Source organism: Halichoerus grypus, chromosome 14, assembly GCF_964656455.1.
Source record: "Halichoerus grypus chromosome 14, mHalGry1.hap1.1, whole genome shotgun sequence".
NCBI lineage: Eukaryota > Metazoa > Chordata > Mammalia > Carnivora > Phocidae > Halichoerus > Halichoerus grypus.
In genome coordinates this window covers 75,092,133-75,113,143 of record NC_135725.1, presented here as the reverse complement: position 1 = coordinate 75,113,143, position 21,011 = coordinate 75,092,133, and the positions used below count along the sequence as shown (strand labels likewise).

The window sequence follows — 21,011 nt, the reverse complement described above, 5'->3', positions numbered from 1 at the left end:
CCTGTGAGTTACCTGAGGAAAAGGGTCTTGGAAGTCATAAAGTGACTATAGTTGCTGATAGTGTCACGTGTCGCCTTTGGATTTCCAACAGGAGTCTCAGCCTGGCTGTGGCCTCCCAGGCCAGATCCACCCACAGCATCTCTCTCCCTTCCTTTCCTCCTCCTCTCCTGCCTCCCTTCCTTTTCGCCAGCGCAGTATCATAAATTAGTTAGCTACCAACATTTTAAAAAGCATCAGGTTTCCCATAAAAAAAAAAAACAACTCGATTTCTGGCTGCTTCTTTAAAATAAGGAGTTCTGGTGGCTTGAGCGCATGTTTTTTCATGAGATTAGGCTGGAACTGAGCTGCACCTGTGAGTTGCCTCTCTGGGTCTCCAGTTTGCCCCTGTCTTCCCCCCTCCCTAGGGTTGGCCTGACCCTGAGGCCATGGGTTATTGTCTCCTGTCCTTGTGTTACCTGCCTGGTCCTGTAGGGTTGGAAACGAGTCAGGAGTCCACCTTGCTCGGGTTGAGAAGCGCTGCCCACAGGGTCGGTTGGGAGGCCAGAGCTGCTTGGCTGTCCAGGGGGTCACATCCCCTTGAGCAGCCCCAGCGGGTAGAGGCCAGGGCTCTCTCCTCCCGCTCCAAATCAGCGTCTCCTTTGCTCGTGCCTGTCCAAACTGCTCAGTCAGGCAGCTGAACACAGTTGTCTTTCTCCATAGGTTTCCTGGGGATCTTCCCACGGAAGGGACAAACAAGGTAGGGCGCTCCCTATCCATGGCTATCTTTGGCTTCTTCATGCATCCCTTGGGGGGTGGGGTGGTCCAGGCCTGGCAGGGTGTGCAGCCATCCACATGCATGCTCTCATTTCATTTGGGCAGTCTGCTGACTGTCCGTCCATCCTCCATTCCGCACATGTCTGTGAGCACCACCAGGTTCTGGGCGACACCCCAGGGCCCAGGGAGGATGGCGCTGAACAGACCGATCAGATCCCTGCCCTCACGGAGATTATACCAAGTGAAGGAGACACACAGAAAAATAAACCTGCCCATATATCTAATCACAGAAGATGTTCAGTGCCATCGGGCCAGGTGCTGGGTAGCATGAGAGAGAGGAACAGATGGGACATCTGATTTAGGCGGGGTGAGAGGCAGAGGGGAGGGCGAAGGCTCTCTGAGTTGGTGACACGATGCTTGGGCTGTGCACTGAATGTTAAATAGAAGTAGCCACATCGGAGTCTGGTGCAGGGGCAGGACGGGATGGTCTAGTCGGAGGGCGCAGCCCGTGCCAGAGCCCCGCGGTGGCAAGGAGAGCACGAGGGGGTGTGGTGAGCGAACAGGAGGTGGGAACAGAGCGACAACAAGCCCGGTCACTGGATCACACGGGGCTTTGTCGGCCGCCGAAGAGGTTTGGCTTCTAACTGAAAATAGTGGGATACCATGGAAGGGCTTAAGCAGGGGAGCAAGACGAGGAGATGTCTGTTTTTACAAGATCATTTCAGCAGCTCTGCGTAGGTGATGGGGGAGGCACAGGGGATAAGAGGGGACGCTGACGGCATCTTAGCCACAGCTCCGGATGATGCCAGAGGCAGTGGCAGGGAGGGGAAGGGGCTGTCGGCACATCTGCGCTCTATCTCGGAAGTAAAGTTACCATTATCCCCGATTTACCGAGGGAGATCCTGAAACCCGGAGAATAAATTGGAAACCATAATAAAACCGCTCAACTCTGAACAATTAGAGCTGAGATGACATGGACCGGTGCTGTGTAGGGCATGGAGCCCTTTGCAACCGCACGAGGCCGCTCAGTCTGAGGAGGGACCCATAACCTGTCCTGCAGGTGCACCGTGCAGGCCGAGGCCACAGAGGACGCCCCCCCCCCCCGCCCCCGCACTGTGGTCACTGGCGTGGCCCGGCCATGTGGCCCCAGAGCTGTTCAGAATTCCCGGCCCCTGTCTTCCTGTCTTTCAGCTGGGGTTCTACAAGGGGCCCGCGGGCTCCCAGGTGACGCTGAGCAGCCTGGGGAACCAGACACGCCTGCTGCTGGAGGAGAAGGCGCGCCACCTGCTGACGGAGCAGGAGTGCGCCACCATGGCCTACTACCTGGAGGAATACCGCGGCGGCAGCATCTCTGTGGAGGCCCTGGCCATGGCCCTGTTTGAGCTGCTCAACACCCACGCCAAGGTGACCGGAGCCCCTCGTCCGGCAAGGCAGCGGCTCCCGAGGGCTCTGCCTCCTCCCTGCCTCCCTCTGTCCCCCACTCCTTTCCTGAGAACCGGCAAAGAAATCAGGTGGAATGGCCCTGGGGAGAGACTAGTGACCGAGGTGGCGCCCCTTGTCCCAGGGAAGGCAGCCCACAGACTGCTGGGGAAATAGTCGGTTAAAGTCCCCTGTGATGCGGGCCCTAATGAAGTAGCTGTCGATGCTGAGCATGCATTTAGAATCATCTGGATTGCTCTTCAAAAGCAATGCCCGGGCCCCGCCCCAGGCTGGTTAACTCCACACACATCTGTGGATGGGAGCCTGCCCCAAGCCCCCAGGTGCTGCCAGCTTTGAGAACCCTGCTCTAGAGGAGGTCTGGGGTCCAGAAGCTGCATAAAGGAAGACGTGATTAAACCCCCAGAGGAGTGGTTGCATGTGGGGAGATTTAACAGACGAGACGCGATTTGGAGAGAAGTAGGGGAAGGGCATTCCAGGTGGGAGGCACAGCCGCGGGCTTCCTGGCGTGCGTGCGTGCCAAGATGGCAGTGAGGTGAGAGGGAAGCCGGTGTCAGATGAGGCTGGCCCAGCGTCCAGGCCGTGGTGCTTGGACTTCTCCTAGGACAGTGGGGAGCCACAGGGGGTTAAGGAGGGAGAGGCCAGCGGGCAAGTTTGCATGCAGGTCATTTGGAGTAGCAGGGGATGGGTCCCCCCTGAGTGCCCTGTTTGTCCCCATCCCCAGTTCTCGCTCCTGTCTGAGGTGAGAGGCACCATCTCCCCCCAAGACCTGGACCGCTTCGACCACCTGGTGTTGAGGCGGGAGATCGAGTCCATGAAGGCACGGCAGCCCCCGGGCCCCAGGGCCGGGGACACCTACTCCATGGTCTCCTACAGCGACACGGGCTCATCGACAGGCAGCCACGGCACCTCCACCACCGTGAGCTCGGCCAGGGTGAGCTGCCCCTGCCCCATCCCTGGCTTGATGGCCAGGGGGTGGGGCGTCAAGATCGTGGCTTTGCAGTGAGACGGATCTAGGTGTGAACCTCAGCCCCACCCCTTACCAGCTCTGTCCCTTGCCTTTCTGAGCTTCCGGTTCTTCCCTTGGAAAAACCTTATCGGCGTTGCAGGCCTGATGCGTGCCCAGCAAGGCACTAGGAGACAGCTAGTGACCAAGACAGATGTGGCCCTGCCTCTTGGGCTTGCAGTCTGCCAGGGGGATGGAGGGTGGAGGGGGGGAAGTGGGGGGCGGCTGGGCAGGCTCAGGGAAAAAGGTGAAAAATACAGGTAATGAGACAAATAGAAAACATAGTAACAATCCGTGGCAGAATCCCACCAGAAACCATGGCCCTGCCTTCATGGGGGTCATCCTGATGGGCTCTTAGCCGAGACACACCCTCTTGTCTTGGGAGCCCACCCTGACTTTCTCCCAGCCTCACCAGCCTCCCCATGCGGTCCATCCTGGGTTTTGCCCCTCGGATGCTCAGAGGCACATTAACCCCAGGGGACCTTTGCAAGGAAGGAGCAAAGGAAATGCCTTGCTGCTTGGTATGGGAACCTGTTACCCCGTCCGTGTGGCGGGAAGAGCCGGGGCTGGAGGTCAGAAGAGCTGGCGTGGCTCACGCTCTCCTCTCCTGTCTTTAGATCACTCATCACCACTCTCCTGTGGAAAGGGTGGGGGAAAGCCGCATTTCTCAAGCCCTGCTGCTCCCAGACGCTGAATTGGGCGATCTTACAGGTGGAATCTCAGTAGACTTGGGACAGATGCAGTCAGTTGTCCTGCTGGAGGAGCAGAGCCCCGGGGCTATGGCGACGTCCACGGTTGCAGGCCGGTGGTTAGTGGGCACAGATGAGTCGCGACCAGCAGGAGACAGCCCTGGGGCAGTGCCCTTTCCTTTGCCATCTGCTTTGGTTTCTTCTTAGCTCTGGGGATCTGAGTTTCTGGGACACTTCTATGCCTCTGCCTTCCACCCCTACCATTCTGAGTCACCTTCCTCCCCAGGAGTCCTTGTCCCCGCCTTGGGGCTGGTGGGGGGGGCGGGTCGGGCAGCGGCCAGGCAGTCCTCTAGGGCTCTGGCTGTGGTAGAGGTAATGTCAGGCTTCGGGACGAGCAGGTCCCTTCTGGGGCAGGGAAGAGGGCGTTCCCCACCTGGGCCTGTGTGTTTGGCTCTGTGCACGTACTCTGATGTGGCACGCAGGTGGTGAGCTGACTTGGGTTGCAGGGACCTGGCCCGAGGGGCCAGTTCTCTCTGGGTCCGGCTCCACTGAGATTGGCCATGGTAATCTCATGTGGGGCTGCAGGAGCCGTGAGCCACTACTCTGAGACCTGGGGGACTGCAGGTCCCTTTAGAATCGGGGATGAGAGATCCGGTGGGGGGGATGGGGTGTGTTTTAGCCTGGGAGGCAGGACCTTTATGTTTAACCCCTGGCTTCTCTGGGCCTCAGTTTCCCCGTGAGTAGAATGGCCCAACGTCTTTGCCCGAGGCTCTGATGGCAGTCAGGGTAATGATTATGTCCAGCCCAGCACTGGCCTGCCGTGACCTTGCCCAGCCCAGGGATCTCCCCCAAACCTGAGAAGTGCTGGCCCCCACCAGTCTCGGCCCTATGCTTCACTGGCCAGTGCCTCAGTTTCCCCACCTGCACTTGGGCAGCAGTGCTGCTATGCCCAGCTTGTTGGGAGAATTAAATGAGGAGTAACCTGCCTATTGGCACCAGCATCCCAGAAATACCGTCCAGACCCCGAGGGCAGGTGAAGCCTCTGCTCTCACTGACTTCCCCGAACCTGGCTGGAGAAAACCACCTTGAGGATTTGCAGCCGGGGCCTTGCAGACACTTGGAGGCTTCTGGAAAGCACTAGGTTGAGGCTTTGCTACCCTCCTTCACTCTTTTCCTGCCTCTGGCACCCTCACACCCACAGCCTGGGGCTCCATCCCTCAGACTCAGAGCTTCGCTGTTGGCACAAGGCTTGGGCCTCTCTGTAATGCAGGTTTTCTCTGATCCAGTCTTCTGAACAAGGTCCTCCTTCAGGCTCTGCCTTCCATTAGCAGGCGTGACCTTGGACAAGTCACTTCTCTTCCCCGGGCCTCCATTTTTCCATCTGCCAAATGGGAGTGACGATCCCAGCCTCGCCTGCTGGCAAGTCCCAGGCTTTCCTTCAAGGAGGCAGTCATCATGAAGGACGGCTGGTTGTGGCAACAGGACCTTTACTTCATCCCTCCTTTATGCTCGCCCCAAGCATCTAGAGGAAACAGAAAAGGGATTTAGGGAATCGTGTTCACTTTGCCTTTCTCCGTGTGTGTGCACGCGTGCATGTTTGGCAGAGGGGTGGCTGCTACGCCCTCCCCATCCCTAATATTTATTCGATGTATTTTTCTTTTTGCCTTTTGCCCACCCTTCCTCCCCAGGAGCGGCTGCTGTGGCTTATAGACCTGATGGAGGTACCGTCCTTCCTGCCGGGCGGGGCCGTGGGAGTCCCTTAGCCAGGGTGGAGGTAGGGGGCCGTGGCCTTCCTGCCACCCCCTTATGTCTGCGCCCAGCCCTGGTGGGAACTGGGATGCTTCTTGGTGCTCACTGTCTCTCCTATTGGCCAGTCCATCAGGTTTCCTCAGGCTCTGGGGTGAGAATTCTCTCTGCTTAACCCCCAGCCCTGCCACTTCCTTGCTGTGTGACCTCAGAAAGGGATTTTACCTCTCTCAGCTCAGTTTTAGGATCTGACAGATGAGGATGATAATTTCTGCACTGTGGAGCTGTTGAGAGACCTCTTGTCTTTTCATATGCTATAAACTCTGTCTGGATTGTTCTCTTTCCCACTTCACATGGCCTGGCTGTCTCCTACGTGTGCATCAGCCCTACGCTCACATGCCACCTCTTCCCAGAAGGCTTCCCTGATTCTCTGACTTCCCTATGCTCCTCTAGCCCCCTGGGTGTCCCATTGTCCTGACTCGTGTCTCATTATATTCTAATAACGTGTGCCAGCCTGGCTGGCTACTCCCCCGACCACAGCAGCGATTGTGTCTAGAGTCACCAGTGACTCTCCAGTCCCTAGTGTCTGGCCCAGAGCCTGGCCCATAGGAACAACTGGGGCCTTTCCTAATAATCATCATTGTCGGCATTTGTCGAGAGGTCTTCGTGGCGTTGTGATAATGCTTTCCAGTTGTGTCTTCTTTGACTTTCCCAGTAGCTAGGAGTGGCAGGTACCACCACGATCCCCACCGCACAGAGAAGAAAACCAAAGTCAGAGAGAGAAGCGACTTGGTCCAGGTCACTCAACTAGTGAGTGGTGGAGTCAGGATTCGGTATTCATCCGCTCACCACCAAGTGCCAGGCACTGGTCTGCGACCCCAGCACATGTCCGTGAGCTTTCACTGCAATGATGCTGGACCCCCAAATCTGGATGGACAATAACCCAAAGCATTTCTTTCTTGTGACCCAAATCCTGTCCCTCATGGAGCTCACCTGCTTTCCTGTCTCTGTTCAAACGCCTGTCACCTGGCTCTCACCTCTTCCTGGGTTTGTCTTCCCTGGTAAACAGGAGGGACTGGGGACCAGGCAGGGACAACGTCTTTCTCCCCTCTGTATGCCCAGTGCCTGCCCAGGCTCTGGAAGTGACTTGGGGCCCAGGAAATGTGGAGCAGAAACTGAAATGAATCCGCCCGCCCTGGCTACTCAGGATTATCTTCTAACATCCCAGCCTTCTAACCATCTGCCTCCCACATGGTAGGAAAATGTCCTTTGCTCTGGCGTTCGGACCGGCAGAGCGGCAGGCAGCTGGCTCACGTGATCCAGATGCCCCAGACGGTGGCCCCAAATGGAGCCAGTTTCCATTTAGCCCAAATTCTGCGGGCCACGCTGTGCAGTTAGCAATCACAGGTTAAACGTGGCTCATTCTGCAGCCGTTTTCCCTTAAACCAGACAGAATCGATCAGAGGAGATCAGATGCAGCCTTCCACCATTGACAAATTGTGTTTCTTTTCCATTTGTCTAAAGAGAGCCAGCCCTGGGAATTTTTCCTGCCTCCAAACAATGTCATTCCCCTCCCATACGGATGTCAGCCGGGAGAGCTTAGCAGAAGCAAGGCCTGCCTGCCATTTCTTGAGTTCTTCATGTGGTACAAGCCAGCCGGGGGCAGAGGGGCTTAAGTGCACAGGCTGGGGAATCCCGCAGACCGGGGCTGGCTCTCCCCAAGTGCTAGCCCTGTCACCTTGGGCAGGTGACTGAAGCTTTTGGAGCCTCAGTTTCCACATCTGTACACTAGCCGATAAGACCAGTCATCTGTGGGTTGTCGTGAAAATTCAGTGAGCTCGGGAGTGGACTTGCAGGCGTGGAGGACTTGGGAGCCTATTCTTCTGACACTCTAAAGGCTGACATAGAGCACTGCAGGGGATTGCGGGGGAAAGGGGGCTGTAGAGGCCAAGGCCAGCCTTCTACCTACGAAGCAGGTGTCGTTGAGCTCAGGGGTGACTGCTGGGATGGCCCCACCTTCACCTCAGCCCCTTTCCACCTGGAATGGAGAGGTTTGCACTCCAAGCCTCTCGTGTGTCTGGAAAGGGGCACCCTGGGCCCACCAAAGGATGCTGGGCCCGGGGCCCTGCCTCTAAAAGCCTTACTGTCCCTGTCCCCAGGCCGTAAGGTGAGAAGTGGGTGCTGGCCCAGCATGGCTGTCAGCGCTTTGCTCCCCTATGGCCTCTACGCTTTCCTCCTCATGTGAGGAGGAAAAAATCTGGGGCGAAAGGAGGGTGGAGAAGCTCAGGCCTGCGTCAGGCCCTTCCGGCTGCAGGGACCCCTAGTGAAGGTAGCTCTTCCCAGAAACAGGGAGCAAATGATCAGAGGACCTTTTCCCACCTCCTGTGTTGTGACTGGATGGGTTTAGAGAGTCCTCTGCTGGGCGAGCCCTCCCGCAGTGGGGGAGCAGGAAGGAGCCCAACTATTGGCTCATTTCATCAGCCAGTCCTGTGACAAGCACTCACTGAGCACCCCACCCACCCCCACCCCCCCATCCCGGGCTCTGAGATGACCGCACCTGCTGCCAGGAGGCTTAGCAAGTCCTGTCAGGAGGGCAGCCTCAGATCAAATCACCTACATAATTCACGCCCTGAGAAGTGGGTCGAGGACTCGGGCCCTGACCAATGCAGGCCATCAGGGAGGAGATGCTTGAGCTGAGATCTAAAGTCATTGGCATCAACCGGGCAATCCACAAGGCAAGGAGCTGAGGGGGCCAGATCGGCATGTGCAAAGGCCCTGAGCTCAAGGTTTGTGGACCCTGGAAGGAACTGTGGGAGGTCAGGAGGGCCAGAATGCCAGGGGTGAAAGGGAGAGGGTACGGGATTAGTAGCAGGAGGCGCCGGGGACTCGGGCATTAATCCTGAAACCGTGGAACGCCACTGAGGGTCTTCAGGCAGGAAGTGACATGATCTTGTCTGCATCTTTTAAGATGCTTCCCCTGTGTGTGGAGAGAGCTCAGGGACGCGGGTGGATGGGGTGACTCGGCGGGGCCACTGCTGCGGTCCGGGCATGCAGGTCTGTCGTCAGGCAGACTGGCCCTGCAGCCCCTGTCCCAGGAAGCTGCTCGGTGCCCAGATCGGGGCACGGCATGGCTGGAGTTCGTTTTTCTGCTTGAGTAGAACAGCCCATTCCCCACTAAGAGGTCTCAGCATGAGCGCCCGGCATCCTCAGAACCATAAATTCCTCAGAGGCTTCAGTGAGCCTCGGGGTGTCTGAAATAAGCAACAGTCCTTGCTGCCAGCCCTTTGCGGTGCATCTGCCTCCTCGTGTGGGGACTTGGGGGAGTGCTGGAAGCTGTTTCCAGCAAACAGAACCAAGTCCACAGAGGCCAGCCCTGCTCCTCCGGAGCCTGCACTCCCCGGGGTATAAAACAGGGGTCAGACCAGGCATTGACCTAAGACGGGGGTCTTTACCTTTCCTGTGCCATGAACCCCCTCTGGCAGGCTGGCAAGCCCTGGCACCCCTTCTCAAAAGAACAGTCTTAAGTGTTTAAAAGAAAATACATAAGGGTTACCAAAAAAAACCAAATCATACAGCAGAACGCCGTTTTCGGAATACCAAACCGATTGGAAACCGGGCGCTTCCTGATGAGCCCGCACAGTCCGGGACACCGCGGGTCATTCCCCCTCCGCGCAGCACTGCGCCCCGGCCTTGAACTACCTGGCCCAGCCCCCCGCCCGCTCGCTGGACCTCGCGCTGCGTCCGTGCCCTGACCGGGTCAGCGAGGCTGTTACTGTGAAGCCGGGCTGAGCCCAAGTGGGGTTGGGTGGCATGTGCAGCAGCCAGGATGTGATGGGAAAGACCTAGGACTTCTGCCGGCGACAGTGTTTCCGGCGCTGCTGATTCTGCTGGGCGGCGTCGCCTCCGTTTATAAGGAAGGAAATGTCACGTATGGGCTGGAGGTTCACGAAAAGAGAGAGGCAGTGTTTTCCCTCAGCTGGGTTCTTGGGTCACCGCACCCCTCCTGGAGCCCTGCTCTCCTGCGCCTGTCCTGAGGGCCCTTCCAGCCCTGACCTGGAGATTCTGGGTCACGCGCTCTGTCCACTGAATGAAGTCCGTTTCCTGAGACCATTGGGAGGGAGATGCACGGGGGCAGAAGGTAGCATGGTCTGTCTGCGCCGCACAGGCCTATGGGGGACTTCTGTGCGTTGGTGAGCAAACATGATGGCAGGAGTGGACAGCTCGTAAAAGTGCCCAGAGCCAGCCAGGAGCCGGGGCAGTTCCCATGGTCTCGGCCACGCGAGTGGGTGTGGGTTCAGCCCTCTGTTTGGGGACCCTCTCTCTCCCGGTCCACCCCTCTGCCCTTCCCTGTGAGCTTCCAGACTTCCGGCCCCACCCCATGCTTGGGGAGCTCAGGAGCAGGACCATCCTGTCTCCACCAGCATGGCCATCAGCCCAGGATCTGGCTCCATGATCCTTTTGGATCCCAGTCCTGTCCCCTTCACTCCAGGCAGCCCTACTGCCGCCCCCCCCCCAGGAATGCCAGGACTCTGGCTCTACCTAGCTGGTCCCCTCCCCTACCCGGACCTTCCTGGGGTGATGGTCTTGTCCCCCAGCTCTAGCTCTTTCCTCCCTCTCTACCTCCCCCTCCTGTCTTCCTTCTCTCTTACTCCCACACCCCTCTCTGCTTTCCCCTCCTCTGTCCATCCACCTGGCCTCAGGCAGAAATCTCAGCCCCATGATGACCTTCCAAGAACTTCTGTGACAGGGTCTCCATTTCCCATCTACAGAGGGGGGAGGCCCCCTAGCCTCAGGCCTCTGGTGCATTTAGGGGCAGAGCTGGGGGGGGGGGAGCCTGTTGTCCTGACATCAGAGTAAAGAAGCCAGAAGAACAAAGAGCTGAAAATAGCACCTTTATATAAGAGCCTTCCCTGTGTAATGAGGGGATGAAGGAGGAGATACCAGGGAACTGGGCTGGAGCAGGGGGGGAAAGAAGAGGAGGGCCTCGTTTTGCTGAGGTGACACTTGGGCCAGCAATCACCTGGAAGCATCACCGCTTCCAGAATCACGAGTCCCCCTGGCAGAGGTCAGCATGGGTGGCTGCCCTCCATCATTTCATTTTATTTTGGCCCCATAGTTCCCTCAGACCAGATTCCTGGGATATCCGGGCCCAGAGTGGGCCAGCTCAGACAAAAAGAAGTTTTTTTCTCTGAGAGGAAGGGAATTTTCTGAACCATCACTGATTTGAGGAGGAAGGAGATGGAGGGAGCAGCTGGTCCTGAGGGCGTCCTGGCTCTTGCGGCAAGCAGTCTGAATAGCAGAGTCAGACCTTGAATATGGCTCTGCTTCCCGCCTCATCCTTGCTGTGTGACCTTGGGCAGGTGGCCTTCCCTCTCTCAGCCTCAGTGACCTCAGCTGTAGAACGGATGAAGGGCCCCCTCTAGCAGGACTCATTGAGCCACTGAGTCTAAACCCTCAGCCGGTCTCTGGCCTCAGTGGGTGAAGGAAGAGGGGGCCCCAAGCAGCTGGCTTTTGTGGGGGGGGCACGATGAGGAGGCCAGGATGCACAGGCTGGCTCCTGCGTGAGCTCTGACCTTGATCCTCCTCTCGAAGCCTGTTCCTCGAGCGTTTCTGCTGACGCATCCCCAGGGTTCTTAGCCTGCTGTCTGTAGCTATTTCAGATGCACAAGGAACATGGCTCGGGGACTCGGGGCTCCTGAGCGTCTGGATCTGGCAGATGGGGTCTGGCAGGGCCTGGCTCTGACCCGTCTGCTATTTGCTCCACTTCAGGCCTTCCTCCCAGGGCTGGAGATTTCTCTCCGCCCCTCCCTGCCCCTCCATCCTCACCCTCCAGACTTTCCATCCCTGCCTTCTGAGTCGGCTCCAGGATGCTATTAATAGCAAGGACAGGCTGAGGCCAGGGGCCAGTGATGGCTATATTGTTTCGGGTCAGCAAGGAGCTGACTCCCAGGGCCTTCTGGTTCCTACGATATCGGGGCCCTATCTAATTCTGGGGTCAGGGTAGTGCTGCACGGGCTTTGGGGCTACCCCCACCCGGGTTAGGAACCTGATCCACTGTAGAACGTCTGTGTGGTCTTGGACAGGTCACTTCCCTCTCTGAGCTTAAATGTAAAAGCTGTGAACCAGGGAGGATGCCAGGGCTTGCCTCACAAGGAGAATCAAATGAGATCATGTAAGTAAAACGCCTGGCCGAGGCCTGGTGCTCCCCAGTTGGTGGTTAGTTCTCTGCCGTACCTCTAAGCGAAAGTCACACCTGCTCTGTGGTCTGTGGCAAAGACATGCTTGTGCCATCAGGGCTCTGGATCCTTCCTTTCTCTCTCCCAGGGGCCCAGTTGCCACTGTCGGCCACATCAGTGATCCTGAACAACAGTGTGTGGGCACCTGCTGTGTGCATGGCCCTCTGCAGGCTGTTGGGGACACAGTGACCTGCCCATCATTTACCCCCGCGAGCCAGGGCTGCCTGATAAATGCTTGTTGACTAAATAAGTGCCCAAAGCTCTGAATGTACCAGAACAGGACAGAATGCTGTGTCTTTGGGCCCACCGTGGACTGTCACCTGAGCCCCCCGGGTGCCTGCAGGTTGAGCCCAGGGACAGGCGGCAGTGGCTGCATCTGAGTGTGGCAGAGGCCCCTCCTGCCTGAGCGCTCCTTAGGTGTTAATACGTCAGGCCCATGCGAGAGGGACTGCCGTGAGCCCATTCTGCAGATGAGGAAAGCAGCATGGAGCGGACCAGGGATTTGCCCTCCGTCCCCCGGCTGTGAGGGGCAGAGCTGGGGGTGATCTCAGAGAAGCCAGGAGTGGTGCCGCTTACTCAGTGCGTGGGAGGGCAGCCCTATCACTCCCCCTCCCGAGGATCCCCTCCTGTCTTTGCATCCCTGAGGCTGCCGGCAGCACCTTCCCGTGAGCCAGTGTACAGGGGACAGGGTTGGAGATAGTCGGGACGCTGAAGTTTGCATGGAAGCCTCAGCTTTGTTGGTAAAATGAGGCAGGTGTCCCAGCCTGACATCACGGGACCAGATGAAGAGGCCTGGGTACAAAAGGCTCTAAGCCGGGAGGGTTGGAGGGTTCCCATGACTGGTCTTCGTGATTACGTGCCCTTTGCCTGCCCAGGATGTTCAAGGCTCCAGGAGCATCATTCGAGATGGGGATCAGTGTGGAGTGACCTGGCAGCCTATGTCCCAGGGAGTATGGCATCAGGGGACCCCTCCATCGCTACCCACTGCCTTCACCCTAATCCGAGCCACCATGACTGCTCTCCACGATGGTCTGCAGTAGCTGCCTTGCCTAATTTTCTGCCTGCTGGGGCCCCCTCCATGCCAGCCTGAGTGATTGATGGATTCATTCACCCATCAATTCATTCACGATTCATTTATTTAGTAAATATTTATCAAGCAGCCACAGTCCTAAACACTGAGGATAGAGTAGGGACCAGGTAGTCACAAGTCCTGCCTTTGAGGAGTTTTTATCCTAATAGGAGAGACAAACAAGAAGCAAATCAATAATATAACCTCAGGTGGTGGTAAATCTTACACAGAGAAGTGAAGCAGGGTCAGGGGTTAGACGGGAGTGTGGAGGGGTGGAGGGGTGCTGTTTTAGACAGGGCTGGTCCAGGAAGGCCTCACTGAGGTCAGAGCTAAATGAAGTGAGGGAATGGGTCTGTGGGGGCAGGGAGAGCAGTGAGTGCCAAGGCCCTGGGGTAGGAACCATCCCATCCTGTTGGAGGAGTAGCAAGAAAAGGCCCCGTCACGAGGCACAATGAGTGCAGACTTTGGAATTTTCTCCAGGGAAAATGGAAAGACCCTGGAGGGTTAGGAGCTGGGGAGAGATATTATCTGACTGATGTTTCAAGGATTGCATCCTGGCTATTGGGTGAAGGACGTGATCAGTGTAAAGGAGAAAAATAAACCAGGGCGGGGGGGTAGGGGTTGTGATTTTAGGTGGGGTCATCAGGGTAGACTTCTTGGAGGAGGTGATATTTGGGGAAGGTCTTGAAGGAGGTAAGAACGGAGTGTGCCTTGTGGATAGCTGAGTGGGAGCATGTTCCAGGCAGAGGGGACAGGCAGTGTGAAGGCCCTGACGTGCCTGCATTGTTCCCGTGTGGCTGGAGAGGGAGTGAGTAAAGGGAATCTTCATAGAAGACAAATTGACCACGTCGCCATGGCAACCCACTGCCCTCAGCCTCAAGTCCCAGCAGCTCCATGCTTGAGTCATGTGGAACAGCTCGAAGATTCTCATACCTCCTTCCTGCTTTATGCATGCCCTACCCTCTGAAACACCATCATTCCCTCCTCTGCCCAACTCGCCCACAAGAACCAACTTTAAGCCATGCTCCCTACTCCAGGAAGCCTTCCTTGATAACCCCTCCCCAGCTGCTTATATGCCTGTAACTCCTCACTCTGTGCACAGTCTCCTCCTTGCTTGCTTGTGTCGAACCCACTTCCTCGAGGCTCCTGAAGGCAGGGTTGGTGTCTCCCCTCCTCTGTGGCCCCAGGTCCTCATCAGTCCAGCATTGATGGCTGCACTTGAGACGTGAACCAGGTGTTGGTGGCGGAGGCTCGTTGCCATCCTGGGCTCTGTGGGGTGGAGAAATGGCTCCCCTGAGCCCTCAAGAGAGCTACTTTAGAGAGGGGTGCTGCTCAGCCTCCCAGGGACGGCCTGCACATGACCTAACGGCAGCTCAGTGTCACTTGAGGGAGCATGAGGCTTCTTCCGGGGAGTTAGAGAAGGAAGCAAGAAATGGGCATTTTTGCAAAATAAGGTATGTTTAAACCTTAACTACCTGCCTCACAATTAAAACCATTAAAATTAAAAAAGAGAGAGACTCTACCTTTCACTTGCATCCTACCATTGTCACACCTTCCTGGGCTTCTGTCTGCAAGCACCTTTGGATTTTGGAAGGCTCTGAGCATGTGGAGTGTGGCACCTGGGGCCCAGCTTCGAGAGTTCCCAGCCCAGACCAGAGCCACCCCACAGATAGTTCAGGGGAGGCCTGGAAAGCCTCAAAGAAAAATTGATTTCAAAATGACCAGCAGGAAAATTGACATTAATTTTAATGTGTAAATTTCCCAAGAGTGGGACATGTCAGGACAAGCAGAAACCACAAGAAGGTGTCACGGGGCCCATCATGGGTTGTGGTATCTCGGAGGGCAAAACTGCTTTCTCCCTCTCAGTTTATATTTGCTCAGATTGCTTTCTTCGTTTCTAGAACACTCTGGACCTGGAGGAAACTGGTGAGGTTGTCCAGGGCAATATGAACACCCTCCCAGATGTTTCCCTGGTAAGGCCCTCCCTGGCTCTTTCCCTGAGTTTTGCCCTCCCTGGTCTGCCTGAGGCCCTGGGGGGCTGGCTCCTCAGTGAGAGCCATGGGGAGGGGACAGAGGCTCTCAGACCCGGCCCCAGGCCTGTGCACAAGGGTGTTGCTCAGCCCTCTCCGGCGGCGGGAGCCGGGACTACTCTCATCTCTTTCTGGGGATTTCAGGCAGGGAGTCAGGCTGTTTGTTTGCCCAGTAGGCGTTACTTTTGATGTGTTATCTGAACGTTATCATAACTGACACACGGAGTGTGTGAACTCCCTGAAGAGGCCATGTGACCACACCACACCGGAAATGGAAGTTAAATGTGACCTTGGCCCCCTGTGTGCACATCCACAGCCTGGGCAGCATCACTGTGATTCTGACCCAAATAACTTCTGAATGGCCTGGACTCTGGAACCAGCTACTGGGTTCATATCCCACCTCTGCCACTGACTGTGTGACTTCGGGCAAGTTTCTTAACCTCTCGGTGCCTCAGTTTTCCCCTCTGTAACATGGGGATAATCATCGTGTACCCGCCCCACAGTTTGTGGCCAGGGGTAAATGAGTCCATTTAAGTAAAGCATTTGGGACAGTGCCTGCTCTGATGTCAGAGCTTTCAAGTGCTGGATGTTGGCCTAGGCAGAGGGGAAATGGCAATGCCCGTCTCCGCCACTGCTGCTCCCCGTGCACCTGCTGGACGGCAGGCACCTGCAGACCCGTGACGCAGGGGGCTCCTCACATCCCCACACCCCCGCTGCACAGGTGCAGGTTCCCCACTGCCCAGAGAGGCGCTCCGAGAGGCTCTGTGCCTTGCCCAGGGCCACACAGCCCCCGAGCCCATGTGACTGTCCCCTTCCGTCCATTCTCTCTCCCTCCAGCCCCTCACATCTCCTGTCTGTAGGAGCCACGATAATCTTCCCAAAAGAAAAGCCAAAGAAATGCTTTTTCTGTTGTTTTTTTTTTTTTCCCATTCTCCGCATCTACCTCAATAATTAAGTCTTGTTCCCTGTGACAAGGCCTGGCTGATGCCAAGAGCTTCAGTTCCCACAGGTAATGTTGCCATCCCGGGAGATGCGCGCCAAGATGCCGACGCTTATCAGCTGCCGAGATGGGGGGAGCAGTTTTCCATTGGGGTGTTGCATTATTCAGAGCAGCGTGGCCAAGAGCTGATAGAGCGGGACAGCATTCCAGCCGCGGCCTGGGCTGCTCGGGGCTCCCCTCGACCAGCTGCAATGGGCTCTGACTCCTTCCACTCCTGTTGGGTCTTTTGGCAGGATGATGTGAAAGCCTCCGAGGCGCTGCCGAGCTACAAGCCGCCGCCTCCCCCACCGCCTCTGGCCCAAGGCCACAACGGGCCGCCCCCGCAGCCGAGGAAGCCGGGGAAAGAGGACCTCCAGCCACCGTCCTCCGCGTCTTCCCACTCGGGCATCGTCTTCTCGGCCCCCAGGAACCGCAGCCCACCGGCGGGCACCGCACCTGCCCCGGGGGCCGCCTCAGCACAAGACTCGCCCTCCTCCCCCATCTATGCCTCTGTGCCCCCTGCCAAGCCCGGCTCCAAGAGACCGCTGGACGCCCACCTGGCCCTGGTCAGCCAGCACCCCATCGGCCCCTTCCCGCGAGTCCAGTCGCCCCCGCACCTGAAGAGCCCCCCTGCAGAGGGTGGCTGCCTCCCGCCACCCTCCCCCTCCGGCCAGCCCGATGCGGCGGGCACAAACCAGCACTTCGTCATGGTGGAGGTGCACCGGCCCGATAGCGAGCCGGACGTGAACGAAGTGAGGGCGCTGCCCCAGGCGCGCAGTGAGTACTGGCCGCCCCCGCGGGGGCTGGGCTCGGGGCGCCCCCTGAGCGGTCCTGGGGCCATCCAGGCCGCTCCAGGCCGATCTGCCCATCCGCGTAGAGTGGAAGTGTGCGCAGGGTCAGAGTGCCCCGGGAACAGGGTCCTGAGCCCGTGTGGACGTGGGTGTGAGCCCTAGCTCTGCCACTTAAGAATTGTGTGACCACGGACAAGCCGTGGGCTGGAGATTCGGTGACAGCCCCGCCGGGTCTCTGGGAGGGTTGGGCTCCTCCTCCAGCGCCCCCAGTCCTGGCCACCCTGCAGTCTCCATCTCCCCAGTGAGCCTGGGCTCCTTGAGGACAGGGGTGGCCTCTGTGATCTCTGTTCCCAGGACCTGGCATAAGGCGAGGGCTGGGAGAAAAGCGGGTATGGAAAGTACTGTCCCTGGACCCCCAGAGGTCTCCAGATCCGGGGGGCTGCAGGGTCAGAGTGCAGGCTCGGCCTTGCAGACACCTGGGACGAGGCTGCGGCCCCAGAGTTTCCAGGGGGTGTCCAGCTGAGGAGGTGGACAGCAGTATAAGGCCGGTTTTTCCCTCGCAGAAAGCCAGAAACCTTGGCAGGCCCCAGATCTGGCTCTAGATCGCCTCCCTCCCCTTAGCAAGTTGGGTGCATTTTGCTGGATTCTGCTGCCATCTTGTGGCTAATGTGATGTATAGGTCCAGCCGTGGCCAGGGAAGGTGGCAGGCCAGGCCAGGGGCTGTGAACTGAGTGCCTGCTGTATGCCAAACAGTGGGCACACTAGGATGCAGAGTGCAGGGTCCCTGGGCTCAGGAGCTCGGCGAGGGAAGGCAGCTGAGGGGACAGCAGGCAGGATGTGATGAGACAAACCGGGGGTATCGCCTGGCCCTGAGCCCAACACACGGTAATAAAAGCCGTCTGTTGTGCAGGGTTTCCTGGGCACCAGATACTGTTCTAGGGGCCCTGCCTCTGTTAGCAACTCGCCTAACCCTCTCAGCAGCCCTGTGAGGCTGGTACTGTTGTCCGCATTTTACAGATGAAAAAGCTGAGTCACAGAAAGTTAACTGTGGGGCAGTCTAGCGCAAGTCTGTTCTCTTGCAGGCTTCACTCTATACATCGTATCTAATTAAGTCCTTATGATAATGCTTCTAGATGGGCATCATTGCTCCTATGTTGGAACAAAACCAGGGAGGCTCAGAGAAGCTGTGTAACTCACCTGGGGTTGCTCGAGCTGGGCACAGAGGATTCAGACCTGACCTGCTGGTCTCTAGACTGTCTCAGATTCAGGGGCCCAGCCATCACACACACAGCGAAGCAGCTGGGGTTTGACTGGTGAATGAGGGTATGTGCCCACCACTCAGCTCAGGCCAGTGGGGTTGTGGAGGGTACAGACCAGGCATGACAAACCTTCCCTTGTTTTATTGAGAAGCTAGGAATTTTTTTTCTGTGAAATACCCTAATTTGAATGTGTTGGTTCATCATTAAAATTTGACAGCATTGTGCAAGTTAAAAAAAATAATAATAACGCACATCTGTAGGCTGGGTTTGCCTCCTGACCTCTCTTTTCATCATTGTGCCATGGGCCGAGAACTGGGTGGTCAGAGCAGAAGTCTTGGCAGCCTCGGGACCAGCCCCGAGTGGAAGGGCAGATCTCAGTGGTGGAAAGGCGGTGGGGAGCCTCGCCTCCCTCCGGGCCCGTGATCCCTTCATTCCTCCCTAGTCCATGCCTGGGGAATCCCCACAGCCTTCCAGCCTGCAGCTCCGTCACCTCCTCCAGGAAACCCTCCCTGACCCCAGCGGTATAAACTGCCACTCTCCTCCCGTTCCCCCTCCCAGCAGCCTCCACACTCTCCCAGCTCTCGGACAGCGGGCAGACCCTGAGCGAGGACAGCGGTGTGGACGCCGGTGAGGCAGAAGCCAGCGCCTCGGGCCGAGGCAGACAGACAGCACCCACCAGGAGTAGGAGCAGCAAGGAGCCACCTCGGGCCGAGAGGACCACAGAGGGGGCCGCCAAACCGGTGAGCGAGGAGGAGGGGATGCAGAGGACTGAGGGGAGGGCAGCCCCAGGTGGGGAACAGGAGGTCCCTGAGCAGGGTTCAGCTTGACAAGTGACCACCACGGGGAGGAAGTGAGCCCCCATCACTGGAGGGATGTGGGTCCCCAGAGCGAACACTGGATCAGGAGTCTGGAGGCCCAGTTTAGGTCCCACTTTGGCCACTGACGTTGACAAGCCAAGCACTAAAAGTTGGTCTTGAGGGTCTTCCAGCTCAGGTCGGAGTTGGCGTGCGCTAAGGCAGTCAGGCCTGGGTCCGAGTCCTAGTACCACCACCAGGCAGCCTCAGGCCTTCCCCTTAACCTCCCGAGCCTCGGGGGTTATTGTAGCAATTAGAGAGCTGGGAACACCAGTTCTTAGCTTAGTGCTCGCATTCTGGCGCTCCCAGCCCGGGGCTGGAGTCTGAGCCCTTTTGACCCAGTGGCATGTCATGGCCAGCCCAGCCCCCTTCCCCCGCCCGCCCCCAGCCAGGCCTGTCCACTGAGAAGGCCTCAGGCACTGGTCTCCTTGCTCACACCCACAGCCTGGACTCCTGGAGCCCACGACCACCCTGGTCCGTGTGAAGAAAAGCGCGGCCACCCTGGGCATTGCCATCGAGGGTGGTGCCAACACCCGTCAGCCCCTGCCTCGGATCGTCACGATTCAGGTACCTCCGTGGGCCCCACTCGACCATCTCTCCCTACCCCTGAGGGCCCCTCTCTCAGCATCCCCAGGGTTCTGCCACAGACGCCCACCCCCACCCCCCGGGGATGACCCGGCCGCCAAAGGCAGACCCAGGCCCTTTGCCCTCCCTGAGCCTGTTTTCCTCGTCAGGGCAGCGGACACCCAGATTGTAGCCTGCTTGGCGGTGTTGGGCCTGACCTGGTGGGTGTTTAAGGCAGGCCAGCCTCGCCCTCAGCTGCCCCGAGTGCCCCTGCCCTGTGTCTCGCCCCTGCAGCGAGGTGGTTCAGCCCACAACTGTGGGCAGCTCAAGGTGGGCCACGTGATCCTGGAAGTGAACGGGCGGACACTTCGGGGCAAGGAGCATCGGGAGGCGGCGCGCGTCATTGCGGAGGCCTTCAAGACCAAGGAGCGAGACTACGTCGACTTTCTGGTCACCGAGTTCAATGTGATGCTCTAGAGGCGGAGGCCTGGAGGCCTCCCACTGTTGCCCAGTCCCCGGCCCCGGTCCCTCCTCCCTCCTGGCACTGTTAAGCTCCTTGAGGGCCGGGGCTGCATAGCCAGGGAGCAAGAAGACGTCCCCCCACTCTTTCCCGGCCCACTGGCCCGGAACCAGGAGAAGAAAGCCGGGGGAGGCAAACAGAAGGTCAGGTCGGGATCCGGCGCCATGCGTGGGGTACACGGTAGGCGCTCAGGATAGGCAGTGGGTGTCAGGAAGGAGAGAAGGTCCACCTGAGGCCTGCCAGGGCCTGTTCCCCTGGGTTGGGGAGGGGCACTGGTCCCCGTTCCCCCGCCAGCTAGGACCTGGCCCATCCTCCAGATGTCTGAGCCTTTATGTGGAGTGAGGCCACGCGAGAATCCGTGGACACGGCCCCCAGCCCAGGGGGCATCTCGAAGGACCTATAGTGCCACAAATAAGCATCAAGCACCCCCCCCATTCACACCCCCATTCTTCCTGGCTCCTTATCCCCCCATAGTATTTATTATTTATTTCCCTCTCCTCACCCCTGGGGACCCCAAGACCCCAGCTTCCCACCCCGCGCCCAGCCTAACCCAGAGGCCTTGCAGGGGACGAGTGATGTCAGTGTATTTATATACAGAGCTATGTCTTTAATTTTTCAATAAAGAAACCTGAACAAGGTTAGGGTCCCGCGTGCTGTGTGGCCTGCCTTTGTGGCTGGGGTTTTGATTGCTCCACCTGAGGAGGGGGCTAGAACAGAGCAACACACACCACCGGCCTCTCCCCCTGCCCCCCGCGGCTCCGTGTGGGCCACACAGCAGGTATGTGGGGGCACCTGAGCCACACCCACATCCTGGAGCGCCTTACTTGAAGGTCGTTCACAGAAAATACTTTTAAATTAAAACACACAGGTGTGTCGTGGGACCGAATGCACAATGTGCAGGGAGGTTTTCAGACACAGGGAGGTGGCCTGCCTCAGGGGGGATCCCAGACTCGGACTCTGTGATGAGTCACCGTATGCAGGTGATTCATGAAGGCAACGCTTTAGTTAGACCCACAGGGAGTGGAGAAATCCGGAGGGGGAAAGGGAGGAAGCCAAGCAGGGGGGGATTTCAGGCAAA

General features: G+C 58.0%; 1 protein-coding gene across 7 annotated transcripts in view; it reads left to right on the top strand.

Annotated features, from left to right (window-relative positions):
* The window catches only part of WHRN (whirlin), a 90,444-nt gene extending 69,870 nt beyond the window's left edge, over nucleotides 1-20,574 (top strand). The window contains exons 5-13 of one of the 7 annotated variants that reach the window (XM_036121904.2): nucleotides 700-736; nucleotides 1,945-2,157; nucleotides 2,915-3,124; nucleotides 5,574-5,606; nucleotides 14,838-14,909; nucleotides 16,200-16,722; nucleotides 18,557-18,735; nucleotides 19,294-19,416; nucleotides 19,708-20,574. In XM_036121904.2, the coding sequence (XP_035977797.1) occupies nucleotides 700-736; nucleotides 1,945-2,157; nucleotides 2,915-3,124; nucleotides 5,574-5,606; nucleotides 14,838-14,909; nucleotides 16,200-16,722; nucleotides 18,557-18,735; nucleotides 19,294-19,416; nucleotides 19,708-19,890 (1,573 nt within the window). In that variant the 3' untranslated portion in view covers nucleotides 19,891-20,574. Of the gene's footprint in view, nucleotides 1-699; nucleotides 737-1,944; nucleotides 2,158-2,914; nucleotides 3,125-5,573; nucleotides 5,607-14,837; nucleotides 14,910-16,199; nucleotides 16,723-18,553; nucleotides 18,736-19,293; nucleotides 19,417-19,583 lie in introns of all 7 variants that reach the window. The other 6 variants (XM_036121903.2, XM_078061663.1, XM_036121908.2 and 3 more) reach the window with 6 other exon arrangements.
* The last annotated feature ends 437 nt before the right edge of the window (nucleotides 20,575-21,011 follow it).